Source organism: Petaurus breviceps, unplaced genomic scaffold, assembly GCF_028583685.1.
Source record: "Petaurus breviceps papuanus isolate PSGF00001 unplaced genomic scaffold, PetGlider_PUasm1.0 189, whole genome shotgun sequence".
NCBI classification, from domain to species: domain Eukaryota; kingdom Metazoa; phylum Chordata; class Mammalia; order Diprotodontia; family Petauridae; genus Petaurus; species Petaurus breviceps.
Window position 1 is genome coordinate 28,886,610 of NW_027185809.1, and position 26,986 is coordinate 28,913,595.

General features: G+C 37.9%; 1 protein-coding gene across 4 annotated transcripts in view; it reads right to left on the reverse strand.

Annotated features, from left to right (window-relative positions):
* Positions 1–5,097: 5,097 nt before the first annotated feature.
* ZFYVE1 (zinc finger FYVE-type containing 1) overlaps positions 5,098–26,986 on the reverse strand; it is a 72,450-nt gene continuing 50,561 nt past the window's right edge. For all 4 annotated transcript variants that reach the window (XM_069092095.1, XM_069092097.1, XM_069092093.1 and 1 more), the window contains 8 exons: positions 25,824–25,930; positions 22,916–23,024; positions 22,345–22,442; positions 22,138–22,255; positions 11,287–11,457; positions 10,541–10,721; positions 9,821–9,934; positions 5,098–7,031 (listed from right to left, as the gene is read on the reverse strand). In XM_069092095.1, coding sequence (XP_068948196.1) covers positions 6,799–7,031; positions 9,821–9,934; positions 10,541–10,721; positions 11,287–11,457; positions 22,138–22,255; positions 22,345–22,442; positions 22,916–23,024; positions 25,824–25,930 — 1,131 coding nt within the window. In that variant the 3' untranslated portion in view covers positions 5,098–6,798. The remainder of the gene's footprint in view (positions 7,032–9,820; positions 9,935–10,540; positions 10,722–11,286; positions 11,458–22,137; positions 22,256–22,344; positions 22,443–22,915; positions 23,025–25,823; positions 25,931–26,986) is intronic.

The window sequence follows — 26,986 nt, forward strand, 5'->3', positions numbered from 1 at the left end:
AAACAGCCTGAAAATATGTGAAATGTTCCACCCATAGACCTGCCTGCCACTTTTGTAAAAGAATGGATTAGGGACATCTCATAGCTGTTCTCTGGAGACATGCTTGTTCTTTGTAATTTTGCAACATTAAAAAAAATTATTTTGTCGTAATTTCCATTTAAATTGTTTTAGTGACTACATTGCTGTATTTTGCTTTCTTGGGGCTGCTTATGTCACTGTAACAATTCATCTAATTCTTTCCATACATTTCTATATTCATCATCTGGATTTCTTGTAGTACAGTGATTTTCCATTACATTCATGTACCACCACAGACGTCTTTATTTCCAATTCTTTTGTTCCTCTTCTGGTATAGGGTGTACTTTTGTACTAAATTCTCTAATCTCTGGCTAGACTGGATTTGTTCCTTAAGAGTTCTAATTTGGGTCCTCCTTTGACATTTTTATTTCATCCTTTGGTTGTTTTTCTAAAATATTTTGGTAGGGCTAATCTTCCCTGGGAGACCAAGTCAGTTTCCTTTATTGCCAAGGACTGGTTTTCTGAGACAGATCTTTTTCCCTCCAATTCTTTTCACTTCTCAGTTAGCTTTTGTTTATTTTCCTATGGTGCCCTTGCTAAAAATGTACTTACTGCTAATTCCTTGCCTTTGGAAATCTTGGTGCCCTTTTGATCTTCCCCAGCCTTAGCTGCCCATTCTGTTCTCTCAGATCTCCCCAGGGTTGGACACCTCTCAGAAGGTGAGCTCAGGTACCTGGCATACTTGAAGTGGCCACTGTAGTAGAGCTCTATACTCCATCTTTACCAGTCATATTTGTCTGGGTTACTCTACCCTTACTGCAAATGGATTTCTTTGGTCCCTAAAATTACCCTCAGGCTGGTCTCGAAAGTGTGGAGAAGATCATTCAGAACACAGTTGAGGGGTTCTGAGCAGCTTTTGCAGTGAGTAGTACCTCTTCACAACCCATCCTGCCAGTTCTACTAGCTGCCACTTTCTTTCTGTTCTGTTTTGTACCAAGTACTTTTAGTCACTTGTGTTTCTGATCTCGCCCCTTCTCCACACAGCTCCTCAAATGCACCTTTCCCTTCTCCAGGACATGAAGCTGGTCCATGGGTCTGAGTTCTCCTGGTAGTGGCATTTCCTCTTGGGACTTTACCTTAAGTTAACTACAAAAATAGGATGCTTAAAACTGTAGCAACAAGGATGATCCCAAGATAGTCCAACATTCAACCTAGCTTTGAGAACAGAGAGGGAATGTTTGGGTGAGCAGAAGCTTCCAGGGCCAATCTTCAGCCATTTTTTTCTTCTGATGTTCACATTGTGGCAGATTCTTTCGATGTTCTTGTCACTGCCATTTCAGAGTTTTTATTATGTGTATTATTAAATAAGGAAACTGGGAAACTGCCTCTATAAAATTTCATCCTTCTTCATGGGATTCTCAAAATTTTGTTCTCTCACAAGTCCTTTTTTCTTTGCTTTTTTCTTTTAAAAAAAAATTTAGTGTTTTCCCATTACATGTAAAAACAATTTTTAACATTCATTTTAAAAACTCTTGAGTTCCAAATTCTCTCCCTTCCCTACCCCCCTCAATGAGAAGGCAAGCAATTCAATGTAGGCTATGCACATGTAGTCATGCAAAATACTTCCATATAAGTCATGTTGTCTCACAGATCTTTTAGAGCCAAGTTTTCCACTAAGCATGAAAAACCACCCAAAGGAAAGTTTTTACAGAAGGATATCATGAAATACAGGGGAGAATAATAAAATACAATGCAGACATTAGACCATTTAAAGGTGACTTTTCCGATGTTAAAGCACCATGGAGAAGACAGAGTATCTCATGTTGGTACTGAAGTTTGAAAATGAAAATATAGGGGAAGATATTGAAAAAGTAAGAACAAGTTTATCACCACCTCCGAGTGTGGGAACATTAAGAAATCTCTTTTAGGATGTATAGTATGGGCCATCCATTAGCTGAATTGTTTTACATCTAAATAGCCACAACATTTAGAGAGGTCATAGTGATCATGTGGACGTGATTAGAATGTATTTCGTCCTAGAAAAGAGCAATAAGCTCATGCTGCAGAGAAGTTTTAGTGTTAACAGAAGGAGAAACAATCTCCTCAAATATGAGTAGGCTCCCCAGTGCTGCTGAACCAGGTAATACAGAGATTGGCCACATTTAAGCAATGTTGTAGAGACAATTGTTTTTTAGGTAGGAGTTGAAACAGACAACAGACACAATAAATGTTTTTTTGGAGTGTGGGAACAGAAAAGGGAAGATGTCAGTTGCTGTTAGAAAATGTTGTAGTGATGTCACACATATAAATAACACTGAGTGTCATAAATCTCATCTTACAAGCTTATGAGATAAGTGGCAATGCTTTTCTATTCTGCTTTTCTAGGTTAATTTCAACATGCTAATTAAATAAATTACTTGGCTTTAGACTGTCAATGGACTGATCACCATCAGATACAACTGTAACCTAAGTTGAACGATTTCAATTTCAATTGTTTAGCCAAAGTCCATATTTTTCTTTCACTGTTGAAAAGTTAAGAAAGCTCTTCCTCCTCTTCCCTAACATCTGAAGATTTTATGACATTTTAATTATGTGGTTCCTTCAAGACTTTGAATTTCTGTATTATTATATTACACTCTACCAGGGATGCGGTAAGTCATATAAATGCATTTAACTTATGGCAACTACAGATGAAACTCTGGAGCTACAGTATATCACCAGGTTATTATCATTTTTATTATCACCACTTCTCCCTCACTACCCCTTCAACACACAAACACACATAGGCATTAAAAGGTTCTCAGGGGTAAGACAACTTCCTTAGTTTCAAAAAGAAATTTTATCTAAACTGAGTGGTTAGGTAACAACATGTCCATTAAAGTTAATTATGCAAATTTCAGAAGTGTGATTTGATTTTTTCTGTAGGCCAATTTCTTCTCCAGTTTGAAAAAAAAACAAAGTAAAAATAGCAGTTTAAAAGTCATTTACAAATAACTTGTTAAATACAAACAAAAAGTTTAGCATTTGACTCTTTCTTATAAAAGGACTGCTTCTATCCTTTTTTTTTTTTAATGAAATGGGGTAATACTGACACTTACCACAATGGCCTACGGAGACTTTAGTCAAAGGAAAATATTAGACTGACAATGATTACTATATCTTGAAAGCCCTCTCTACAAAAAAAAAAAAAAAAGTATCAGGTAATTTTATTTCCTTTTTAGCTTTTCCAAGAAGGTACCATCCTAAACAGGTCAACACAAGATGATGAAAGTGTTTAAAATTGAGCATAACATTTTAACAAGCAAAGTGGGGAGCCCAAATAATTCAAGGTCTATCAAGTCCAGTAGCATTTCTCAGTGTGCTTCCTTTATTTAGTCTCTCTAGAGCATTGTGACTTATTTGTAGCTGCCATATTAGGAGAAGGGTCTTTTCTGCAGGATTTAACTACAGCACTATAAAGATTCCCCAGGCTTCCATCTCCACCCAGGAGATGATGGACTCCTTTGAGTCCCATTTCTCAGGAAACCATTTAGTCAACCACACACAGAAATAACTCTAAATAAAGTGTGAGCAACAACTTCAGAACTTAGAAAAACATGCCCATTGCCTATGAAAAAAATCTTTTAAACCAACAACTTAGTCTTTGTAATGCCACTCTCTGTTCAGAGTCTGAGTGAGCAAAGGTAGAAAAGGGAAGTAATAGTACAAAAAGAACCACTTACAAAGCCTTTACAATAGAATACACTTTCCTCTTCTCTGTGGTCTTGTGATTGAAGCAAAGAGAATCAAGTTATTTTCTACATTACCTTATACTGCAAACCAAAGGTTATGGCTGGAGATATCATTCATCATCTATATCGACCAGGGGTTCTTAACTTTTTTAGTATCATGGACCTCCCTGGCAGCCTATTGAAGCCTATGGGCCACGTCTGAGAAAAATGTTTGCTGAATACATTCAAAATTGAAAGAAAAACTAAATTTTAGAGATTAGTGAAAATAAAAGAGTCATTTTTTTTCCCCATCCAAGTTCACAAAAGTCTTAAAATCTATCCATAGACCACAAGTTAAGAACCCCTGCTAGGCCAATCACATATTTATACAAGTACATTTTGTTATTATTATTGTTTCAATTGTGTCTGATTCTTCATAGGTCCATTTGGAGTTTTCTTGGCAAAGATACTAGAGTGGTTTGCCGTTTCCTTCTATAGATCATTTTATAGATGCAGAAACTGAGGCAAATAGGGTCAAATGACTTGCCCAGGGTCACGCAGCTAAGAAGTGTCTAAAGCTGGATTTGAACTCAGGAAGAGGAATTTTCCTAACCCCAGGCCCAGAACTCTATCCACTGTGCCACCTAGCTGCCCCATACAAGTCCTGTCCCCAAACTATACCTTCCTTACCCTGGGGAGAAGATGTGTCAAATGCGTAACACTAGAAGGACTGGGCACATCACCAAAAAAATAATCTAATTTTACTCAGAAATTATTTTCATCCTGTATTTCTATTTTCTTTGCCTTGTCAGGGAAAAGCAGTTATTGGCACAGCACACAGAGTGTTTGGCCCGGAGGCAGGGAGACCCAAGTTAAAATGAAGTCTCAAAAATAAACTTATTAGTTGTGTGACACTGGGCAAATCACTTAACCCATCTAGATGTCTGTTTCCTTAACTGTCAAATGGCAATCATAATAGCACCAACCTCACAAGTGAAGACTAGTGAAGACTAAAGGAGATAATATTCATAAAGTACTTAGTCCAGTGCCTGGTACCTAGTAACTTCATAAATGCTTACTGTCCCTCCCCCAATTTTTGGATTAAGAAAAAGTGCATTGCATTAATTGACACAGCTTGGTACTTGAAGGTATTCTTAAATTTTGGAACTTCTAGTATGTGTAAGTTTTTGGTCTCCTACCTTGTGCCAACCCTCCAGTCTTCCCCCTTCCCACCCCCCCAAAAAAAAAAGGAAGACAAAGCTAGATTATGGATAATGAGAACAATGAAGGGGAAAGTAGGTAGGTGAAAGAAAGAATATGAAAGTAGTTATGGCTACAAGAAAGAAAATAAGCTGCATTATGACCAGAGTTGGGGATGAGTAAGAAACAAGTATAATTTTACATGCACTTAATGTAACAAACAAACAAAAAAAAGGACAGCTCACATTTCAGAAGGAATATTCCTTTATAACAGTTAATTTAATAATGTACAGTTTTAGATGGAGGGCCTCAGCCACTGTGCTATAAGGAGACAGTAAGGGAAAAGGTCTCTGAGCAGGACCCAATTCTGGCTACCCATTATCACGAACTGTCTCTCAAATAGGATGCCCCTCCAACATACACACACCATCCACTGATAAGGGGCAAACTTTCCATTTAATTCAAGTCCAGAATTTTGTTGCTTTTTAATTAGTTTTTGGCCACAGAAGATAAAATCCACCACGGAAGATTATCTTAGCACAAACAGTCTCCTTCCAGTCACCTCACAGTTAGGGATGGAGGTCCAGTACCTTGATAAACAGAAGTCCATTTGATTTCTCTGGTAAGGACTGAAGAGATGATGGAATTTTGTTTTCTATGTGCTCTGTTATAACATATATACAGGTATGTATGTCTGTGCATATATAGACATGTATACACACAGATATAGACATAGATATATATGTTTTAATAAAACTTTTAACAGTCCAGCCTGTGCTCTTTTTCCCTGGAAGATTACTCACAGTCACCCCTCTAATAATTAGAGGGCTCATGTGTTTGGGAACCAAGAATAAGACACTTTAAAACAAGCATTAAAATCCTAGGGCAACACTTGGAAGTAAGTCACAGGCTTTAAGGAGAAATAAGTAGGCAAGGGAAGGTACCCAGGTGGTAAATTTTGAAGAAGGGCCCCCTGCATCTTAGAAAAGCCTAGACAAAAACCCCAACAGTAAGTAAAGATACCTTTTTTAAAAAGGAGCAGAGGAGAACTTATTTTATTCCTGTGCTCTCAAATACAGGAGGTGGCCTGATACCCACACCCTGACTTTCCTAAAGGCTAAAATCTAATTCCAAAAGCATAGCCCCTCACCCACCATTCATTCTAGTGACCTGCACTTGAAGGTGGGTGGTTCCTGATTGAAAGAGGCTTAGCCAAGGAATTGGAATTTAAGTCCTCCTGAACACCAAAGGGTGGAATTCCTCATACAGCTGTCCAAAGCATTATATGATGAAGCCTTAGTGTCCTTTGCAGCTGGAGGAGTCTACCCTTTAAGTGAGGAAGATGAAATAGGAAGGAAAGAAAGGCTTTAAAATGCTTTAAGAGAACAAGCAAAAGGCTAACAAGCAATGCAATAGCTTTGGACCTAGCCCAGCCTCACAGGGAAGAACCTTTGCTACCATTTTTCCCTGCGCCAGTAACTTTGTGTTAGGGATTCAGTAGCCAACTGCATCCTCAGCACTCAATTTCTTTGTATTTATATATATTTATTTATAATTATAGATATATGTATTTATATTTCATTTTTTAAACTGGAATAAAATGCAACGGATTCTGGTTCACTCACCTTTAAATGAGCTGCCCAGTCCCCCCACCCCGAGGGATTTAGGCCTTCAGCCCTGATCTGATGTATTCACCTCCAACTTGACACTTGGCCTCCCGTATGGAGGTGGTAGAGCCCCAAGGATATCTAGGAAAGAGGGCACACACTACAATAGGCTACCAGGTCAAGGAGGGGAAGACCCCCAAAGAGATTTGTTTCTAACCCTGAGAACCTAAGGAATTGTGAAGGACCTGGAGAGGGAGCTGGCATTAAAGATCACCAGGCTTTTTATTGCAGTTAAAGCAGACTCGGACTGGGTGGTCCCAGCCTCGAGAGGGGACGGCTCGGCGGTCATGGGAACACTCATCGCAGAAGCCTTGGCCACAGGCCCGGCAGTGATGTTTGGAAAGCTTTATGCTGAATTCCTTTCGACAATTGTGGCAGTGCAGGATCTCATGGTCAGGCACCCAATAGGCTGGCCGGGCAGCATCTTTCACAAGACCTACAACAGAGACAGAATTATGGCTAGAACCAGCACAGAACAAGACTCAAGTCAGCACATAGAAGACAGTACCTCTACACAAGCTACCTTGCCTAAGCAGGTCTCCTTGTTCTAATGTTATAAACCAAGTGACTCCAAGACATACTTCAGCAAAGGTGAAAAACATGAGGGTCCAAAAAATTTTCATTTACCCCTGGGTTTTTTCAGTCCTTTTTCAGTCATGTCTAACTCTTTGTGATCCCATTTGGGGCTTTCTTGACAAAGCTACTATAATGGTTTGCCTTTTCCTTCTCCAGCTCATTTTACAAATGTGGAAACTGAAACGGTAAAATGACTTGCCCAGGGTCACACAGCTAGTAAGTGTCTGAGGTCAAATTTGAACTCAGGAAAATGAGTCTTCCTGACTCCAGGCCCAGCACTCTATCCATTATGCTACCCAGCTGCTCCATTTATCCCTGAAGGTAAAGGCAGATATTGTCTCCCTAGCCTTGAAAAAAATTTTTTTCAAGCTTTTTAGTTAAAATCAAGTGTAGTCTTCTCAAGGAAAATTGCCCCGATGTTTTAGAACCAGAGGGCAAAATAGAGGCTGAAAGAATTCACCAATCAGCTCCTGAAAAAGATCCCAAAAAGAAAACTCCTAGGAATATTATAGCTAGGTTCCGGAATTCCCAGATCAAAGAGAGAAAATTACAAGCAGCCAGGAAGAAACAATTTGAATATTGTGGAAACACAATCAGGATAACCCAGGATCTGGCAGCTTCTACACTGAGGGATCGAAGGGCCTGGAATAGGATATTCCGAAGGTCAAAGGAGCTGGGATTAAAACCAAGAATCACCTACCCAGCAAAACTGAGTATCATGTTTCAGGGGAAAATATAGTCATTCAATGAAACAGAGGACTTTCAAGCATTCTTGATGAAAAAACCAGTGTTGAATAGAAAATTTGACATTCAGATACAAGAAGCAAGAGAAGCATGAGAAGGTAAACAGGAAAAAGAAATCATAAGGAACTTATCAAAGCTGAACTATTTACATCCCTAAAAGGAAAAATGATAATTTTAACTGATGAAACTTTTCTCAGTATGAGAATAGTTGAAGGGAATAGAAATGTGTGTGTGTGTATATATATGTATATATATATATATATATATATATATATATGTCTATACAGGAGGGTATATGGGCGTATGAATACATATGTGAATGTGTGTATATATGTTTACAGGTATACATAGATAAGAGGGCACAGGACCAATTTAATAGGAAGGGATGATACTTAAAAGATGATATTAAGAGGTGAGAGAGGAATATAATGAGAGGAGATGGGGAGAGACAGAATGGGGTAAACTATCTCTTATAAAGAGGCAAGGGGAAATGGTCACAATGGAGGGAAAGAACAGGAAGGCAAAAGGGAATGTGTCAACCTTATTCTCATTGAATTTGGTTTAGGGAGGGAATGACATAACCACTAAATAGGGTATCTCACTGAAGGGAAGGCAGGTTAGGAGGGAGGGAAGTTGGAAGCACCCACTCTGGAAAAAGTACAGGATCAAAGTAGAGAATAGAACAAGTGGGAGGTGGGATAGGAGGGAGGGAAATACAGTTAGTCTTTTATAATATATCCACTATGGAAATGTTTTGCATAGCTACATGTGCACAACCTACACTGAATTGCTTATCTTCTCAGTAAGGGTGGGTGACAAGGGAGGAAGGGAATGAATCTGGATTTCAAAGTTTTAAAATCAAATGTTTAAAATATATATATATTTAAAAATAAAAACTTTAAAAAAAAAAAATATATATATATATATATATATACACTATTATTAATATTATTTTTCATGTAACTGGGAAATAAGACATACAAGCACTGGGGCATAGAGATCCACCATGCCCTACTGGAAAGTCAGAGTGGGTATGGGAGAATATATGGGAGAGAGAAGATTGGAGGAGGGGATATCCAGTGAGATCGCTATTTTGGGGTGGTGGGTAGGGGAAAAACGGGGAGAATATTTGTAACTCAAAATCTTGCGGAAATGAATGACGTAAAAACTAGAAGTTAATAAAGCATTTGACTAATAAATAAACAAACAAATAAATGAATAAATAAAATCAAGTGTGATCTAGCCTGACCCAAGCACAGAGACAACTACCTACCAAAGATCAAGTTTCTCGGTTATAGTCCAAATTCCCCTCAAGCTTTCAAGCTACTCTAGCCTCCAGTCCCAATCTATCCCATCCAGACTTTGTTGTAGCACACATACTTCACTACCCAAAACCCTCCTTTTCTTCAAAAAATTATGGTCCTGGTTTGCAGCTTTCACTGATGTGATTATATGCTTGATAGACATGAAACCACTAAACTCGAGATCACTATAGAAATCTAAACAAAAGTCCCTGAAGAGACAAGTATTAACCATTTTCTTCTCATCCAGGTTTTTAAAAAATGGTAGAACCAAGTCTTAATTAACCATTACCTATGCCCTTAAAAAGGAGTTAGAGATACTAACTACTGCTACTTAGAGGGCTGATAGATTCAGGAATACAGACTGAAGTATATTTTCTCCCTTTGGGGGGAGGGGCCAAAGGCAGTACCTACATTTTTTAGTTTGGCTATATTTATTAGCTTTTCTTGCCTTCTCAATGGGTTGAGGAGGGGAAGGCATGAGGGAGAAAATTTGGAACTGAAAATACAATTGAATCAAAAAAGAAAAAGAGAAGATTAATTCAAGAACTCATCACTTTACTAGGAATATACCACATTGGTGTGAATAATTGGCCATGCTCACCTAGTGGTATGTCAATGGCTGTTACTACTGCTCCCAGGGTATTCTGCACTGCCTCACCGACCTTCCTGGCAATCAGAGTCCCACCTTCTTCATCCACCTGTGCCTCTGGAACATCTGTGCAAAAAATATTTCTATATTAAAGAAAAAGCCTAATGATAAACCCTCATTCATCTCCAACAGATAAAGACCAGCTCCCTTGTGAAATCAAGAAATATGGAAGATATGAAAGAAAAAAATAACTCCTAGGTTCTTCTCCCAGGGTAGTACAATTTAGTTCCATAAGGTTTGAAGCCTACCATCAGCTATGGGCAAGAGACTGGGTAAAATCTGTTTTGTTTTGGTTTTTTATCCCATATCCTGAAAATATTTACTAACCTACCTTTAAAATCAAAGACAAATGTTTTCCTTTAAGGGTACTAAAGAAACATCTTCAAACAAGCTTCTCTCACACAAATAATACTGCCTTTCCAGGATTTCCTACTGCTGATTTTATTTCTAAAGGACTAGAAATGAAGGGTATATACTAAGTTTATCAAGAAGCAGCACCCACAAGAAGTATGAGTACAGAGGCTAAGTCAAAACCAGACACATGAATCACCATCAGAAAAGTGATCTAGTTTGGGAGTGTACCAGAGTGGAGGTATCCAATCCCAAAAGCCCAGTGCCCAAAGGAAGGAGGTACTCTCCCTCTGCTCCTATAGCTCCCTTATCCCACATTACCTAAATGAACGTTTCTTGCATCAAAGCAGGTGTCACACACCCTAACAGGTGCAGGCCCCCAGCCCCGCTCAGGTACTGGCCGTGTCTTAGATGAACAGCTGTCACAGAAGCCCTCCCCACAAGCTCTGCAGTGATGTTTGGTGTCGTTATCTTTAAACGATGTTGCACACTTGTTGCAGTTCTAACAACCCAGAAACAAAAAAGAGGCAGATCATTTGTGTCAGTTCAGGTAAAAGGGGCAGTGATATATAGAATAAATGCCGTGGAGCCAACCTGGGGTTGAATTAGTTATGAATATTAACTGGAAACCTCCTTCTCAAAAGTTGCATAACCATACTCTTCCTAATAGGGAATGTGGTAGTAATATGCCCAAGGCAATAATATAAATATCTTTTTCTTAACCAGAATTAGGGCAATTTTTCAAAAAAGTTTCTTACAGGCTAAGATGTCACAGAGTTAAACTCACTACTTAAGCTTCTTAAACTATTTGAGACCAGAGATTCCAGTCCCTTTTACCACAATTAATTAGCTCACTCCCAAGTGGAGAAATTGAAACCAGTGAGGAGACATGACTTGTCTGAGGCCACCAAGTTAAAACAGGAAAGGAAAACATGGTAGACTAGCTCACACTGTTATGCTCTCTCTAGTCATATGTTGTGGATTTTGACAGGGGAAAAAAAGAAAACCAAATCTCTCTGGTGACATAATGACAGGGCTGTTAAGATTCTGCAGATGCTACTACATACTAGGATCTGGGAATTCGGTCTCCAATAGGCAGGGGCAATCTGGTCTGTCAGCCAAGACGTCACCGCCTTTGTGGGCCCGAGGCTCAGCTCAGACACTGACTGTGCCATCAAGTTCATGCCATCTAGCAGGCGCTGGGCAGCATTGTTATTGTCCTTCAAAAATCCATCTGTCTGAAACAAACAAATAGGCATGCGTCATGCCTCCGAATAAAGGAAAGGAGCTAATACTTCTGACAAGCTGAACATTCACCATGAATTAAAACACCACAGATCAATCAATCAACCAGCAAGTATTTTTTATGTGTTTAATGCTACTATGTACTTAGGCACTGGGGATTCAAGCACAAAGAACGCAATAATCTCTACTCACAAGGAGTTCACATCCTAATGAACACAAGATTGATGGCACAAAAACTGCCAATCCACTGAATTTACTAGACATACCCCAAACCTAAGGGATCGGGGCCCGTAGAATCACTATAAAATCCAGTGTATAAATATGTAAAGCACTTTACAAACTTGAAAGCACTATATGAATAGTAGTTGTTATTATATTTAATCTAAAGCAAGGATTAAAATGTACATTATCTAAGACTAAAACATGTTACTAGAGAACCTCCGACTATGCAGGCACATAAACATAATCCTTTTTAAAATTTTTACCTTAAAAAAAATTTTATCCTTCTAACAAATAAGAGCTGACATGCATGTATTATTTTAAGATGAACAAAACATTACACAAAGAGTATCTCATGTGATCCTCATAACAAGTATAGGATGTGCGCACTGCAGGTAATATCCCCATTTTAAAAATGAGAAAATTAGACTAAGGTTTGGAGGTTAAGTGACTTGACCAGACCAAATAAATAGGTATTCGTTTCCTAGAATATAACCTATATTCTATAATGATGGTGGCTTAAAGAAGAGAACACTATCAAACTCAATGTATTTGTGATGGTAAGAGCCCAAAGGAAAAATGTCCAATGGAATGCAAGTCATACTAAGCCCTCAGAATAGACTAGCCTAAACCAAAAAGGGGGTCGTAGAAATGAGATCATAGTATACCGACCAATTCAGAAAGCAAAGTTGTTTGGAAAAAGAAAATAATGAAATTCTCTGGATTGTGAAGCTAAAGTGAATATGATGCAACAATAGGTAGCTGTTCAGAAATAAAGGTCCTTTCTAAGAAACAGCTTGTAGAGGAGCCAAGAGTTAAGAATTTAGGGTTGTGACAACGTATTATATTTCTGTGGGTAAAGAAGTTTAGGGCTAACTTTTGTTCCTAAATTATTCCATGTGAGAATCAAATTTTCCTAAAATAAAATGGAAGGGTTTTCTTTTAACATCCTGAATTCAAAAGAAACCTTTAAAGTTAAGGACAGAGAACAGAGAAGGATCTCAAGGATCACTCGTGCCTAACACACCATGACCATTTTTTAAATTTAAAAATTTTATGTGGTACTCAAAAAATTTCAAAATATGAACATTTCTTTATATAAAGAAAAAAGGGAACAAGAGGTTTCTGCAACACCTCATCAATCTCTTACAGATAACTTGGTTTGGAGTTCTTTTTAGTATACATTAAGTTTAACATGGCAGTTCCAACACTGCCTTGCTCAATTACACCCCTCTCTGAACTTCCTTTTACTGTCTTCTGTGTATCTTTTAAATGTTTTATTAATACTGCTTTTCTTTTTTCATACATTACATTCATATGCTATCATCTGTTTAGCCATTCTCCAAATGATGGTTGCCCGCTTTATTTCAAGTTCTTGGCTTAAAAAAAAAAAAAAGCAATTAGGGGTAGCCAGGTGGTGCTGTAAATAAAGCACTGACCCCAGAGTCAGGAGGACCTGAGTTCAAATCCAGTCTCAGACCAGCTGTGTGACCTTGGGCAAGTCATTTAACCCCAACTGCCTTGCCTTCCCCCCCAAAAAAAGCAATTAGAAATAGCTTTGAACACATAATTCTTTTCCTTCTTTAGAAAAAATTCTCATTGGGGTATGACAGTATTAGCCCTATCTTGGGGTTAAAAAAGGTATGCAAAATTTAGTGATTTGTGGGGGAAGTACAGTTCCAAATTACTTTCCAGAATGGTTGGATGCATTCATTGGTGCCTCAATATACCTGTCCTCCCATTGTAATAATCCCCCCCCCCGACACTAACCTGCCTAATTCTCTACCCTGTCCCCAAATCCCTCCCAAAATGCCCTATCTTCTAATTAATAAGCAAAGTAAGGCAAAAATAAAACCCATACACTGGCTATATCTGAAAACATTAAGCCTGATTCTACAACCCTAGTCCATCATTCTTCTGTCAAAGATGTAAAGTATTATTATTTTATGGAGTCCTGACTGATTAGTATACTGACCATGGTTCTTAAGTATTTCAGAGTACTTAAGTACTTCAGAGTACTCTAGTCACTGTATAAATTGTTGTGGTTCTTCTCACTTCACTATTCATTAGTTCATACAGTTCAGAATTCTCTGAATCCATAATTTTTTACAGTGCAATAAAATTCAATTACAATCACTTAGAATGATTGTACGATTTGTTCATTCATTCCCTAATCGATGGCACCCATTTTGTTGCTCTTTCCTCCAAAAAAAAAGATCGAGAGCTGCTATAAATATTTTTGTACATATGACTCTTTTCCTTCTTTAAAAAAAATCTCCGAGGAGGCGGCGAGGTGGCGCAGTGAGTAGAGAGCCGGCCCTGAAGTCAGGAGGACTTGAGTTCAGATCCGGCCTCAGACACTTAACATACACACACACAAAAACTAGCCATGTGACCTTGGGCAAGTCACTTAACCCCAAATGCCCTCCCAAAAAAAAGGCAAAAAAACCAAATCTCTTTAGGATACACGTCAACAACAGTAGCGCTGTCACTAGGTCAAAGAGTATGCATGGTTTGGTGACATTTTGGGTACTGTTACAAATCACTTTTCAGGATGTTTAGATACATTCACAGCTTTACCATTCAACAATGTATTAGTGTGCCTGTCCTCTCAGCCTCTCCTACAATTATCATTTTCCTTTTTTTATATCCATGACAATCTGAAGCTATCAGGCAAAACCTCAGAGTTTCTTTAATTTTCCATTGCTTTTATTGAAACGTTTTTCATATACTTGTTGAAAGTGTGCATTTCTTCTTTTGAAAACTGAGCCCTCAGGGCAGCTAGGTAGAGCAGTCAGTAAGAGGCTGGAGGACCGGATCAGTTAAGGCTTCAGATACTTAACACCCACACAATATAACCAGCCCTGTAACCTTGCGCAAGTTACTTAACCCCAACTGCTTTAAAAAAAAAAAAAAAGAAAGAAAACTGTGCCTTCATTTATTTGGGGAATGGGTCTACACCTATGTATTTGTATCAATTCCCTAGGTAACTTAGATATCAGACTTTTATCAGAAACCTTTCCTGTAAAGATTTTTCCTAGTCAGTCATTTTCCATTTAACTACAGTGATTATATTAACACAAAAACTTTCATTTTATGTAATCAAAACTGTTCATTTTATCTCCTATGCTACTCTTGATCCCTTCTTCATCAAGAAATCTCCCCTGCCACTTCCTGCTTTCTAATTTTCTCAGGAGATTTTGTCCAATATTGACTCTTTATCCAGCTGTTCGAGTGATCAAGTTCCTTATCTTTTAACTAGTATCAAATAGTTTTGTAATTTTATTCATGTAATTCCTATGTACGTCTTGGTAGATGCAGATATTTTATACATTCTATCATTATTCTGAAAGGAATATATCCTGCTACACTTACTGAGGTTACTGTTTGGTTGAATCTCTCTAATTTCATTACTATTAATATTAACTGCTTCTTTGCTAGTATCTCATTCAATATTATTGCATCAATATTCATTAGAGTTACTATATGTTTTTATTTTCTTTCTCTGGGTTATCTCTCCTTGGATTAGGGATAAGGATCATATTTGTCGCATAAAAGAAATTTGTAAGAGTGGACCCTGTCTCCCTATTTTTGCAAACAATTTATATAATACTGGAATTCTTTTCTTTTCAATTTTTAAAATGTTTTTCTGAGGTTTTTTTCATTCCTATCACTATTCAACCCTTCTTCAAACCTTAAGTAAAAGCCCTGACTTATATAACAAATATGTATGGTCAAGCAAAATAAATCAAGGCATGGTCCATAACTTAGAATGCATATCTGGTTCTGTATCTCTAATCCTTCACCTCTCTACCAAGGCATGCAAGATATACTTTATTATCCATCTTTCGAAGTTATGATTTCAGTTGATATTTTAGTCAAAGTTCTGAGGTCTCTCAAAGTTGTTTTCCCTTACAGTACTGTACCCATTAGTTAAAATGCTTTCCTGTCTGATTCTTCTTTCATAACATGACTAAGGTGGAAATATGTTTAACATGATTCTACCTATATACTCCATATCGAATAGTTTGCTGTCTTGGTAAGGGGGGAGGGAAGGGAAGGAGAAAAATCTGAAATTTAAAATCTTACAAAAATAAATGCTGAAAACTATCTTTGGGGCAGCTAGGTGGTGCACTGAATAGAGCACTGGCCTCGGAGTCAGAAGGACCTGAGTTCAAATCCAGCCTCAGACACTTTTGAGCTGTGTGACCCTGGGCACTTAACCCCCACTGCTTCAAAAAAAATTTTTTTTAACTATCTTTACATGTAATTAGAAAAAAAGTAAAATATTAAAAACAAAAAAATAAAGTATTCACCTGATTCTGCTCACCATGCTTTGCATCAGTTCATATAAGCCTTCATATTTCTCTGAATCTATAATAAAGTTCATTTCTTATGGCACAATAAAATTCCAATACATTTTTATGCCACAAATTGTTCAGCTATTCCCCAAATGATGGGCACTTATTTCGTTTCCAATTTTTTGCCACAACAAAAAAATGCTGCTATAAATATTCTTATACATATATGACCCTTCTTTCTATTCCTGATCTCCTTGAAAGTACAATCTAGGGGCAGCCAGGTGGTGAAGTAAGAGCCCCAGAGTTGGGAGACCTGGGTTTGGTCCCGGCCTCTGATACTTAACACCCCCACAAAATAACTGGCCGTGTAACGTTGAGCAAGTTGCATAACCCCAATTGCTTAGGGGTGGCCAGGTGGCACAGTGAGTAAGAGTGCCGGCCCCAGCATTGGGAGACCTGGGATTGGTTCCGGCCTCAGATATTCGGCACCCACACAAAAATAACTGGCCGTGTAACCCTGAGCAAGTTAGTTAACCCTGATTGCTTTAAAGAAATAAAAAATAAAATAAAGTATAGTATAACTGGGTCTGAGGATACATACAGATTTCAACATACCTCCAAATAGTTTTCAAGAATGGTCATACCATTTTGAAGGGTTAAATGATTTACCTGTACAACCTATCTTTGTTATAATTAGATCTTAAAAGATATTGTATTAATTAATGGGTCCAAACTGCCTGCTCTCTTCCAACAACTGTTCTCAGAACAGGTTTTCTTCACCTGGAATATCAAGGCATCTGTCTTCAAACTACAACCTTATTATAGCATTGTAACAAATGATCACATTTTCATCTACAACTCCTAGTGTAACCTTGAAAAGTAAGCGGCTGATTTCTGTAGTGAAAATTCAGGGTATGTCTAAAATTTTTTTAAACATTCATAATTATAGCATTGGAATACATTAAAAATTTATAACTATACATAGTGTTATGTGTGTGCACAGATCTCTCTAAACACACAGACACACACATATTTCTAAAACCCCCAAACTTGAAATAACTGCCATAGATGATGACACTTTCCTGCTATGATTTTTTAAATTTTCTCACTGAAACTGGAAACTAGGGCTCTGTAGCAACTGGTTGTCAAAATATCTCTTAATAGGAAACAAAAAAACTGGGGAAGAGTTATTAGATGGGACATTTGGGCTTCATTTGTATGTAGCATTAAACTTTTAGAAGAAGCAAATTTAAATAAAAACTTGAAAAATACAGCAAATGACGCCTTAATATGTTGTATCACAATCTTTAATAATTTATTATCGGTTAATTTGCCTTGGTTCCTTCCATTAGTCAAATAAAGTAGCTGGATGCAAGAAGGTTAGGAGATGTGACATTTGTTTTCAGGAAAAATTTAATAGAGGATTATTAGTTTGAAGTATCATCTAGAATCTTCAGATTACCTTGAAAGGTTGTAGAGTTTTTTGGGTTTGGTTTTTTTTTAGGATTTTGGTTTATTTTTAGGTTTTAAAGAATGTAACAAAAAAACCAGACTTAAAATTAAACTCTGTTGTGTAGAAAGTTTTGGCACTTTGGAGTGATGCAATGTTATCACCTTTGAAATCAAGAAGTGTTTGACATTTGGGGACATTTATTCTTGGATTACTTGTTAAATGGAAGGTATTATGTACAATCTGGCTAAATTTGTTTTAACCCTTTGATACTAAACTTATCCTATTTACTGATGTATATATTAACCAATTACACAGATGCTTTTTCTGAAGAAGGCATCCTTGATTCCCTTAATTTCTTCTGTTTGCTAACCACTTAATGATTTTTGAAAGATTGGAAAATGTGAGGGGAGGCTAGGTGGCACAGTGTTGGCCCCAGAGTCAGAGGAACCCGAGTTCGGTTCCGGATTCAGACACTTAACACCCACACAAAAATACTAGCCGTGTAACCTTGGGCAAGTTACTTAACCCAAATTGCCCTCTAAAAGGCAAAAAAAAAAAAAAGACTGGAAAATGTGAAAAGTATAGGACTGACTGGAGAAGTGGAAATGTCCTAGTTTTCTAATATATTTTGTCTCATTAAGTAAAATTTACTTTATTTTCTTAAGTCATTCCCCAATTGATAGATGGTCAAAGGATATGAACAGGCAGTTTTCAGAGGAAGAAATTAGAGATATCTATCAGCATATGAAAAAAGGCTCTAAATCAGTATTGATTAGACAAATGCCAATCAAAACAGCTCTGAGGTACCACATCTCACCAGTCAGATTGGCTAAGATGACAAAACAGGAAAATGGCAAATGCTGGAGAGGATGTGGGCAAATTGGAACACTAATGCATTGCTGGTGGAGCTGTGAACTGATCCAACCGTTCTGGAGAGCAATCTGGAATTACGCCCAAAGGGCTATAATTTCATACCCTTTGACTCAGCAATCAATACCACTTCTAGGGTTGTATCCCAAAGAGATCATAGAAGTGGGGAAAAGACCCCTACGTACAAAAATATAGCAGCTCTTTTTGTGGTGGCAAAGAATTGGAAATCAAGGGGGTGCCCATCAATTGGGGAATGGTTGAACAAGTTGTGGTATATGCATGTTATGGAATGCTATTGTGCTATAAGAAACGAGGAGCAGACGGTCTTCATATTTACCTGGAGAGGCTTAGACAAACTGATGCTGAGTGAGAAGAGTAGAGCCAGGAGAAATTTGTACACAATTACAGACACAACGTATGTGTGATGACCAACTTTGATAGACTGGACTCTTCTCAGCAATCCAGAATCATAAGTCAAACCCAAAAGACTTATGATGGAGAGAGAGGTTTACATCCAGAGAAAGACCTGAGATTGAACCCAGACTGAAGCAAACTACCTGCTCTTTTTCTTTTTCTTGTTTGGTTTTGTTTCCTCTTTCCCATTGTTCATTCCATCCCATACAATCCTTCTTTATAACCTGACTAATGCCTAATGTGAAAGTATTTGCAGATATTACACTTGATTGTGTGCTGCCATGGGGGGGGAGAGAATTTGAAACTCAAGGAATTGTAGTAATGAATCTTGTAAACGAAATGTAAACAAATAAATAAAGACCAAAGAAAAATGGTCATACCAATTCATATTTCCAAGAATACTCTAAGTATCCATCCTCCTACCATCATTTCACCAATTGCTATTTACTTCTTTTATCATCTTTGCCAATCTGATGAATATGAGGTCATACTTTAAGAGTTATTTGGGTCTGTATTTCCTTTATTAATGAATTGGAGCATTTTTTCACATGATTGTTCATGGTTTGCATTTCTTCATTTGAAAATGGTCTATTCATATCCTTTGGCCAACATGCAACTGTGGAGTGGCTTAGTCTTATGTATTTGTATCAGTTTGCTAAATAGGTAGATAGCAGATCTTTAACACAGATATTTGCAGTGAAGACCTGCCAAACTGTTTTCCTTCTTTTTTGTTGTTTTGTTTTGTTTTTTTTTTTTGCGGGGGGAAGGGGAGGCAGCAATTGGGTTTAAGTGACTTGCCCAAGGTCACACAACTAGTTAACTGTCAAGTATCTGAGGCCAGTTTTGAACTCAGGTCCTTCTGATTTCAGGGACAGTGCACTATTGATTGTGCCACCCAGCTGCCCCTTTTCCTTCTGATATTATTAATATATGTATTTTGCTTGCATTGAAGCTTTTCAATTTTATACAATCAAAATTGTTTATTTTATCTTTTTAGATAATCTCTATTCCTTGTTTAGTTAAGAATTATGCCCTATATGCTATAACAATATGTTATATATGTTATGCTATAACAATGTGCATACCCTTTCACCCAGCAATACCACTTCTAGGGCTGTATCCCAAAGAGATCATAGAAATGGGAAAAGAACCCACATGTACAAAAATATTTATAGCAGCTCTTTTTGTGGTGGCAAAGAACTGGAAATTGGGGGGATGTCCATCAATTAAGGAACGGCTGAACAAGTTGTAGTATATGAATGTAATGGAATACTATTGTGATATAAGAAATGACGAGCAGACAGATTTCAGAAAAACTTGTAAAGTCTTACATGAACTGATGCTGAGTGAGGGAAACAAAACCAGGAGACCACTGTACACAGTTACAGTCACACTGTATAATGACTAGCTTTGATAGACTTGGCTCTTCTCAGCAATGCAAGGTTCTAAGACAACCCCAAAAGGCTCATGATGGAAAATGCTTTCCCCATCCAGAGAAAGAATTAGGGAGTCTGAATGCAGATCAAAGCAGACTATTTGCTCTCTCTTTTTTGTTTTGTTTTGTTTCTTCTTTCGTGTGGTTCATTCCATCAGTTATAATTCTTCTTTGCAACATGACTAATGTGAAAATATGTTTAATGTGAAAGTATATACAGAGCCTATATCAGATTGCATGCTGTCTTGGGGAGGGCGAATGAAAGGGGAGAACATTTGGAACTCAAAAGTTTGTGAAACTGAATGCTGTAACTAAAATAATTTTTTTTTTAATTCTCCTCATTCTTGGGAAAGATATTTCCTTTTGTCTTCCAAAATTCCATGAAATACCCTTTGGTATTTCATTCATTTCTCCATGTGGAGAATTGCAATAAATGGTATAAGAGGTTGCTCTAAAACTAATTACTGCCAGACTGCTTTCCAGTTTTTCCAGGAATTTTGATCAAAAAGGGAGCCCTTACCTCAGTTAGCTAGTGTCCCTGGATTTATTAAACACTATACTACTATCTAAGATTGCTTTTAGATCTTTATCTAATCTGTCCCACCAATGAATCTTTGTATATTTTTTTTACCAGTATGAAATTGTCTTAATGTTTACTACTTTATTTTAATTTGAAGGTTAACATGGCTCATTCCACTTAATTCAACCTTTTACTACTCCTCTGGGAATTCTTGGCCTTTGTTCCTCTAGATATATGTTATGATTATTCTGCCAAGGTCTACAAAATGACTCCTGGGTAGTTTCAATAGCATGGCATTGAATCTGTAAATTAATTCATGTAATATCACTATTTTTATTATGGAGGCACAGCCCAACATGAGCAAATGTCTTTCTTAATTTCTTTATAAAGTATTTCTATATAAAGTATTTTGTACCTATATTCACATGAGTAAGACCAATACTCCTCACTAGCTAGACTAGCTAGATGGATTCACAGGCACTTTATACATTCTGTAGTTATTTGGAATGAGAATTCTTTTTCTATTTCTTCCAACTTTTTTTATTTTTTTTTTTTGCCTTTTGGAGGGCAATTGGGGTTAAGTAACTTGCCCAAGGTTACATGGCTAGTTTTTTTGGGTATGTGTAGGTGTTAAGTGTCTGAGGCTGGAACTGAACTCGGGTCCTCCTGACTCTGGGGCTGGCGTTTTACTCACTGTGCCACGTAGCCACCCCCTTTCTTCCAACTTCTGTTAGTAATATGCAAAAAGGCTATTGATTTTAATATCTTAATGGGTTTATTTTATATCCTGCTATTTTACTGGTTAATATTTCCAATTGATTACTAGTTGAATCCCTATGGTTCTCTATATGTAAACTATCATGTCATTTGTAAAATGTAGTAATTATTTCCTCTTTGTGTATACATATTCCCTAAATTTTTCTGTTATGTCAGGGTTTATGTATTAGGTCGTGATTATCAAAACTCATTCCAGCTCGTGACCATCTTCCTCCCCTCCATCACCAGGGATGTCCTTATTCAAGATGCCGGCTGGCTTTGGCCCTGTTACCAAAGCTTGCAGGATTCCTTGCCATTGCTCTTTTCCCACATGTCCCAGGCTTCATGTCTACCTACCAGAGCTCCTACTGGCTTCCCCACTGACACCCACCTCCCAGCAGTCTCTGCTAAGCCTGGCCATGCACTTGTGCAGTCCTTGCACCTTAGATAGATAGGAGGAACTTCTATTCCTCTTGAGTTTTCTTTATCACTGCTATATCTGGGCCCCTTTTCAGCTATATGCTGAAGAAAAAGGGAAAACAGGGCTTCTCTACAACCTTTTGCAACACAACCTTTACCAGAAGGTTCATCCCTTCATTACCAACATATTAATGACTATTCCTGACACCAAATATGACCCTCTGTCACATCTGTATTTATTACTAGATAACAGGGGGAGGAATAAGAAAAAAGGAGAATACTTACTCCAGGCCAGACATGTTCAATTTCTGTCCTTACTACTGTGTCCACAGGATCTTGATTCCCAAACCAGTACTGCCGACTACGATATACCACACCACAGTTAGGACACTCAATCACATACCTGGAATGGAGGTGAACAGTTATTCAGGTAGGCATAAGAAGGAGATGTGTATATACCAAAGTATCTGAAACTCAGCTACCTTCACTCACCCAGACCATGCGTACTTTGCAAGACCCATCCAAGGGGAGTCAGTAGAAGCAGATGTTTTAGGCACCACACTGACCTCTTTTCCTCTTTCATAGCAGGCCTGGAACACATAGCACTTCATCAGTTTCTTGTGTGTATAGAAGACCCCAGCCCGACATGAACACTACTGAACTTGGGGATCACATATATGGTCAGAAAAAAAAGGGATCATTTTTCTAAAGAAGTCAATTCTCTGGAAGTTAATTAACAGAACATAAGCATATGCATGAATATATATAGCCTAAAAATCGTTAAAGAAATAAGTAGTGAATATGACCAATAAATGAATAAGACCAATCTCTAAACTATACATATAGGAGTCTGAAAGAACATGTCATCCGAAAATGAACACTTAGATATACTTGATAAAAGGCACCAGTAACATTATAGTACATTTGGAATTCACGCTTAGACTCCAAAAGCACAGAGACAGGACAAGAGGTAGCTCATGGACTATTTCAAGCTTCAGGTCTCTATCAGAGGAGAGAAAAAAGAAGCATGCCTGCAGGAAAAACAAAATCCCCAGTAACTTACTTTGCAGGTATAAACCCGGTTATCATACTGGTGGGAATATCTACAGCGGCTCTTTGCTTCATGAGGCACTCCTTCTTTTCCATGATTCATGCTGTTTTTACATCCAGACCTGTGACCCAAAAAGTAACAGTGATGCAACAAGCAAGGGCGCCAATGCTGTTAGCACAAAAGATACTTTAGGCCAAAAACAGGATACGACTGTGGTACATTCATCAACACTAAAATGACTAGGAATTGGAGGGTCTCTAGAGAGATGAATGAAACAAGGTCGGATAACATATGGCCCTCCATTCCAACTTCCAACTGTCAAGAGAAAGGGAAACTATTGTCCTCACACACCAAGAACAGAAATCAATCAACACATATTTATTAAGTGTCTGCTGTGTGCTAAACACTGGGGATACAAATACAAAGACACTAATGAAATGATCCTTTTCCTCAAATAGCTTACATAGGAGCAAGGGAAGCAGGGGAAGGGGAAAAATATGTACATAGAAATTTATACAAGTAAAAAGAAAATATATAGATTATATGCACAAAATAATTTAGGAAGAGGTTCTAGCAACTGCTGGGAGGTCATCAGGAAAGAACTCATATAGGAGGTAAGACTGAGCTGGAATTTAAAGGAACCTAGGAATTCTAAGTGGCAGAGGACAGAGTGCATTCCAGGTATAAGGGTAACAGCCTATGCAAAGGCATGGGGATGGGAGATGTAATGTTGTGTGGGAGTGACAATAATGAGGAAGTCAGTTTGGCTGGACTGTTCAGTACATGTGGGGAGTAAACATATAAGTTTGAAAAAGTAGGCTGCAATCATATTCTGGAGGGTTTTAAATGCCAAACAAACAAGTCTGCATTTTATTCCAAAAGGAATAAGGAGTCACTTGGCATTATTGAGCAGACAACTGACAGGGGCATAACTGTACTTGAGGAGTATCAATTGGGTAGCTGTGGAGAACAGACTACAGAAAAGACCTGAAAAGCAGGGAGGCCAATTAAGATGGTTATAACATTATAGTCAAGGTGGGAGGTGGTAAGGACTTGAATTAGGGCAGCAACTTCGTGAGTGCAAAGAGGAAAGAGAGGACATTATGGAGTGAAAAGAAGAAAAAATCATTTCGAAGAGGAAAAAACTAAAGCAAGACTTGCAGTTTCTTGTTAGGAAAAAGGACAAAGAGACACAAGATGCTTAATTAGAGATAAAGCCTGATATCATAGGCTCATACTGAGAGAGCTAGGTGAAACCTTGGAAGCCATCAAGTCCAAGGTCCTCATCTTACAGATGAAGAAACTAAGGTACAGAGAGGTTACAGGTGATCTGCCCAGGGTTCCACAGCTCGTAAATGTCTGCGTTGGAATCTGAATCTAGGTCTTCTCGCCTCTTGAATCCAATATCCAGCAGCCACCTAGTCCAACCAATATTGGAAAAAGAATTTCTCCTACAACATACCTGAAAGTTCCAATGTCAAGCAACCCGCCATCTCCAAAGACAGCAAGTTATGCTTGTTGGATAACTCTAAAGGATTTTTTCCCCTCTTATATCAAGCTTAAATGTGACTCTGAAACTTCTACCCATTTTCTTCTTCTCTCTGAACCTTGTTCAATCAAATAGAGAAAGTCTAATCATTCTTCCATATTATAGTCCTCTAAATCCTTGAATATAGTTACTATAATAATATCCTTCCTAACCTTCTTGAAGTCAAAACATCGCCAGGTCCTTTAACTGATCCTTACACGGTATTAAATCAAAGCCTATTCTGGTTATCCTCCTCCGGACATTCTCTAAACTTATCAATAATGTCATTAATAAAATGGGTCACCCATAAATGAACAAAATATACAATGACAACTGACTGGGGGAGAGTAAAGATGACTAACTGCCTTCTTATTCCTGAAACTATACCTCTGTTACTGAGGTCTAAGACTACATTAGCTTTTTACTGAGCTTCTGGTCAACTAAAACCCCAAATCTTTTTCAGAAAAACGAACCATGCTTTCCCCACTGTATATTGGTGAAGTTAATTTATTGAACCCAAGTATAACACTTTACATTTATCTCCATTAAATTTTATCTTATTAGATTCATCCCAATCTTATCATGACCTTTTTAGATTCTGATTCTGTAACAGCACATCCTTGTCAGCTTTGTGTAAAGTGAAAATCTGCTAAGGTGACATTTGTGCCTTTTTCCAAATCACTGATAAAAATGTTTAATAGCATATTCCTCATTTGCAAAAGAGAAAACCAAGGCTCAGATAAATGAGTAATTTGCCCAGGGTCACACAGGGAGGAAGTAGTCAAGGAAAGACCTGAGACTTAATGCTAGATCTTATACTAGACAATCACTCAGCCTCCCTCTCTAAGTCTCAGTTTCCTCATTTACAGAGCAGAGAAAATGTTGTCAGTGAGGATCAAATGAGGTAATTTGTATTTTTATGAACCTTAAATGTCAGCATTTCCTGTGGAATAAAAGTTTTTTGAGAGGAAAGACTGTTTCAGTTTTTTTCCTCAGTTCCTTTTAAAGAGCACATGCTTAATAAATGTTTGTCCAACTAACAAATTAAGTAGCAAAATTAGGATTCAAACCTAGATCCTCCTACTACTAAGTCTGCTGCTCTTTACCCTATATTGAACTCTTAGTCAATATTCATTAGGTAATACAATATGATATCAGTACTTAGATATTCAACCCAACCTCTATCCCACGTTGCCCAGCTGCCAATCTGGTTTGAAACTTTTAAAGGTTAATTCTAAAGCAGGCTTTGAGCTTCACAAGACATCATGGTCCACAGGCATTTATACCTTATGACTTTAAAAACACTAGGCTCCTATGAGTTTGTCCTACAGAGTAGGCAAGGGCTACTCACTTTTCTGGTAGTGGATAGGGTGAATTGTGGTCTTCACTTACCCACAGCTGAGGCAAATGGAGGAGCAGGTGAAGTATTCGTCTGGAAAAAAGGAACTGTGAGCCATCTGGTCATCAGGGATCTCACCACTGAAGCGGTCACTCAGTGCCTGCCAGAATATTGGGGGGAAGGCAACAAAAGTACTGAGTAACTCAGGAGGAAGACACTTCTGTCCTTTTTTCTCTTCGAAGGAACAGCCTTCATAGAAGGGCTAAATTACTAGTCTGCTCTAAGAGGTTTCTCCCCTGGGAAATGGAGATCAACCAAAGGCAAGTGCTGCTATCATGGCCCAGCAATCACTGATCAGTACTTCAATAAACCTCAGAAAGAAACTAAACCCTTTCTTCCAAAAAGCCATGAAGCTGATGGTTTCACTAAATTCCATTTAAAGTTAAGATCTGTCATATACTGGATCTTTGTACCAGACAATTACAAATATAATTGCCCACTCTTATCATAGTCAAGTTGGCAATGAGAAAATAAGGCACAGAGGCAACTACGTGACGCAGTGAATAGAGCACCAGTCCTGGAGTCAGGAGGACCTGAGTTCAAATCCAGCCTCAGACACTTGACACACTTGCTAGCTGTGTGACCTTGGGCAAGTCACTTAACCTCAACTGCCTTGCCTCCCCCCCCCCAAGAAAAAAAATAGAAAAGAAGGCATAGAAAGGTGACAGTTTTCACTGTTATCCAGTAGCTCTTATAAAGTTGAGGATTTCCTGAATTCCTTACTCTTTCTTTCCCTCCCCTCACAATTCACATGGATGGTTTATTAAGGGTTGAGAGGGTGTCAAGATGAAGAAGAAAACTACTCCAAAAAATAAGGAAGAATTATCATAACATTTGGCAACCTTTTATCAGTACTGCTAAGCCAAAATACAGGAAGCAGCTGAGCCTCCTTGGAGTTGAAATAAATTCCAGGTCAAAGAACAAAATGTTCACAGAGACAAATTGAAAAATTGATGTTGAAAGGCATCTTCCATTTCTAACCCTCTATTTACCCATTACACTCTACTGGGTCATCCTTTCAAGCTGAATATATTTTCCCCTCTAAGGCCTAGTCAGACATACATGAATCTGTGAAAAAAGCAATGCAATTTCAATCAGCTATTTCCAAAGCTATGCAAACTAAAGAGGAATAGATGCTGTAGTCATTAAAAGGCAT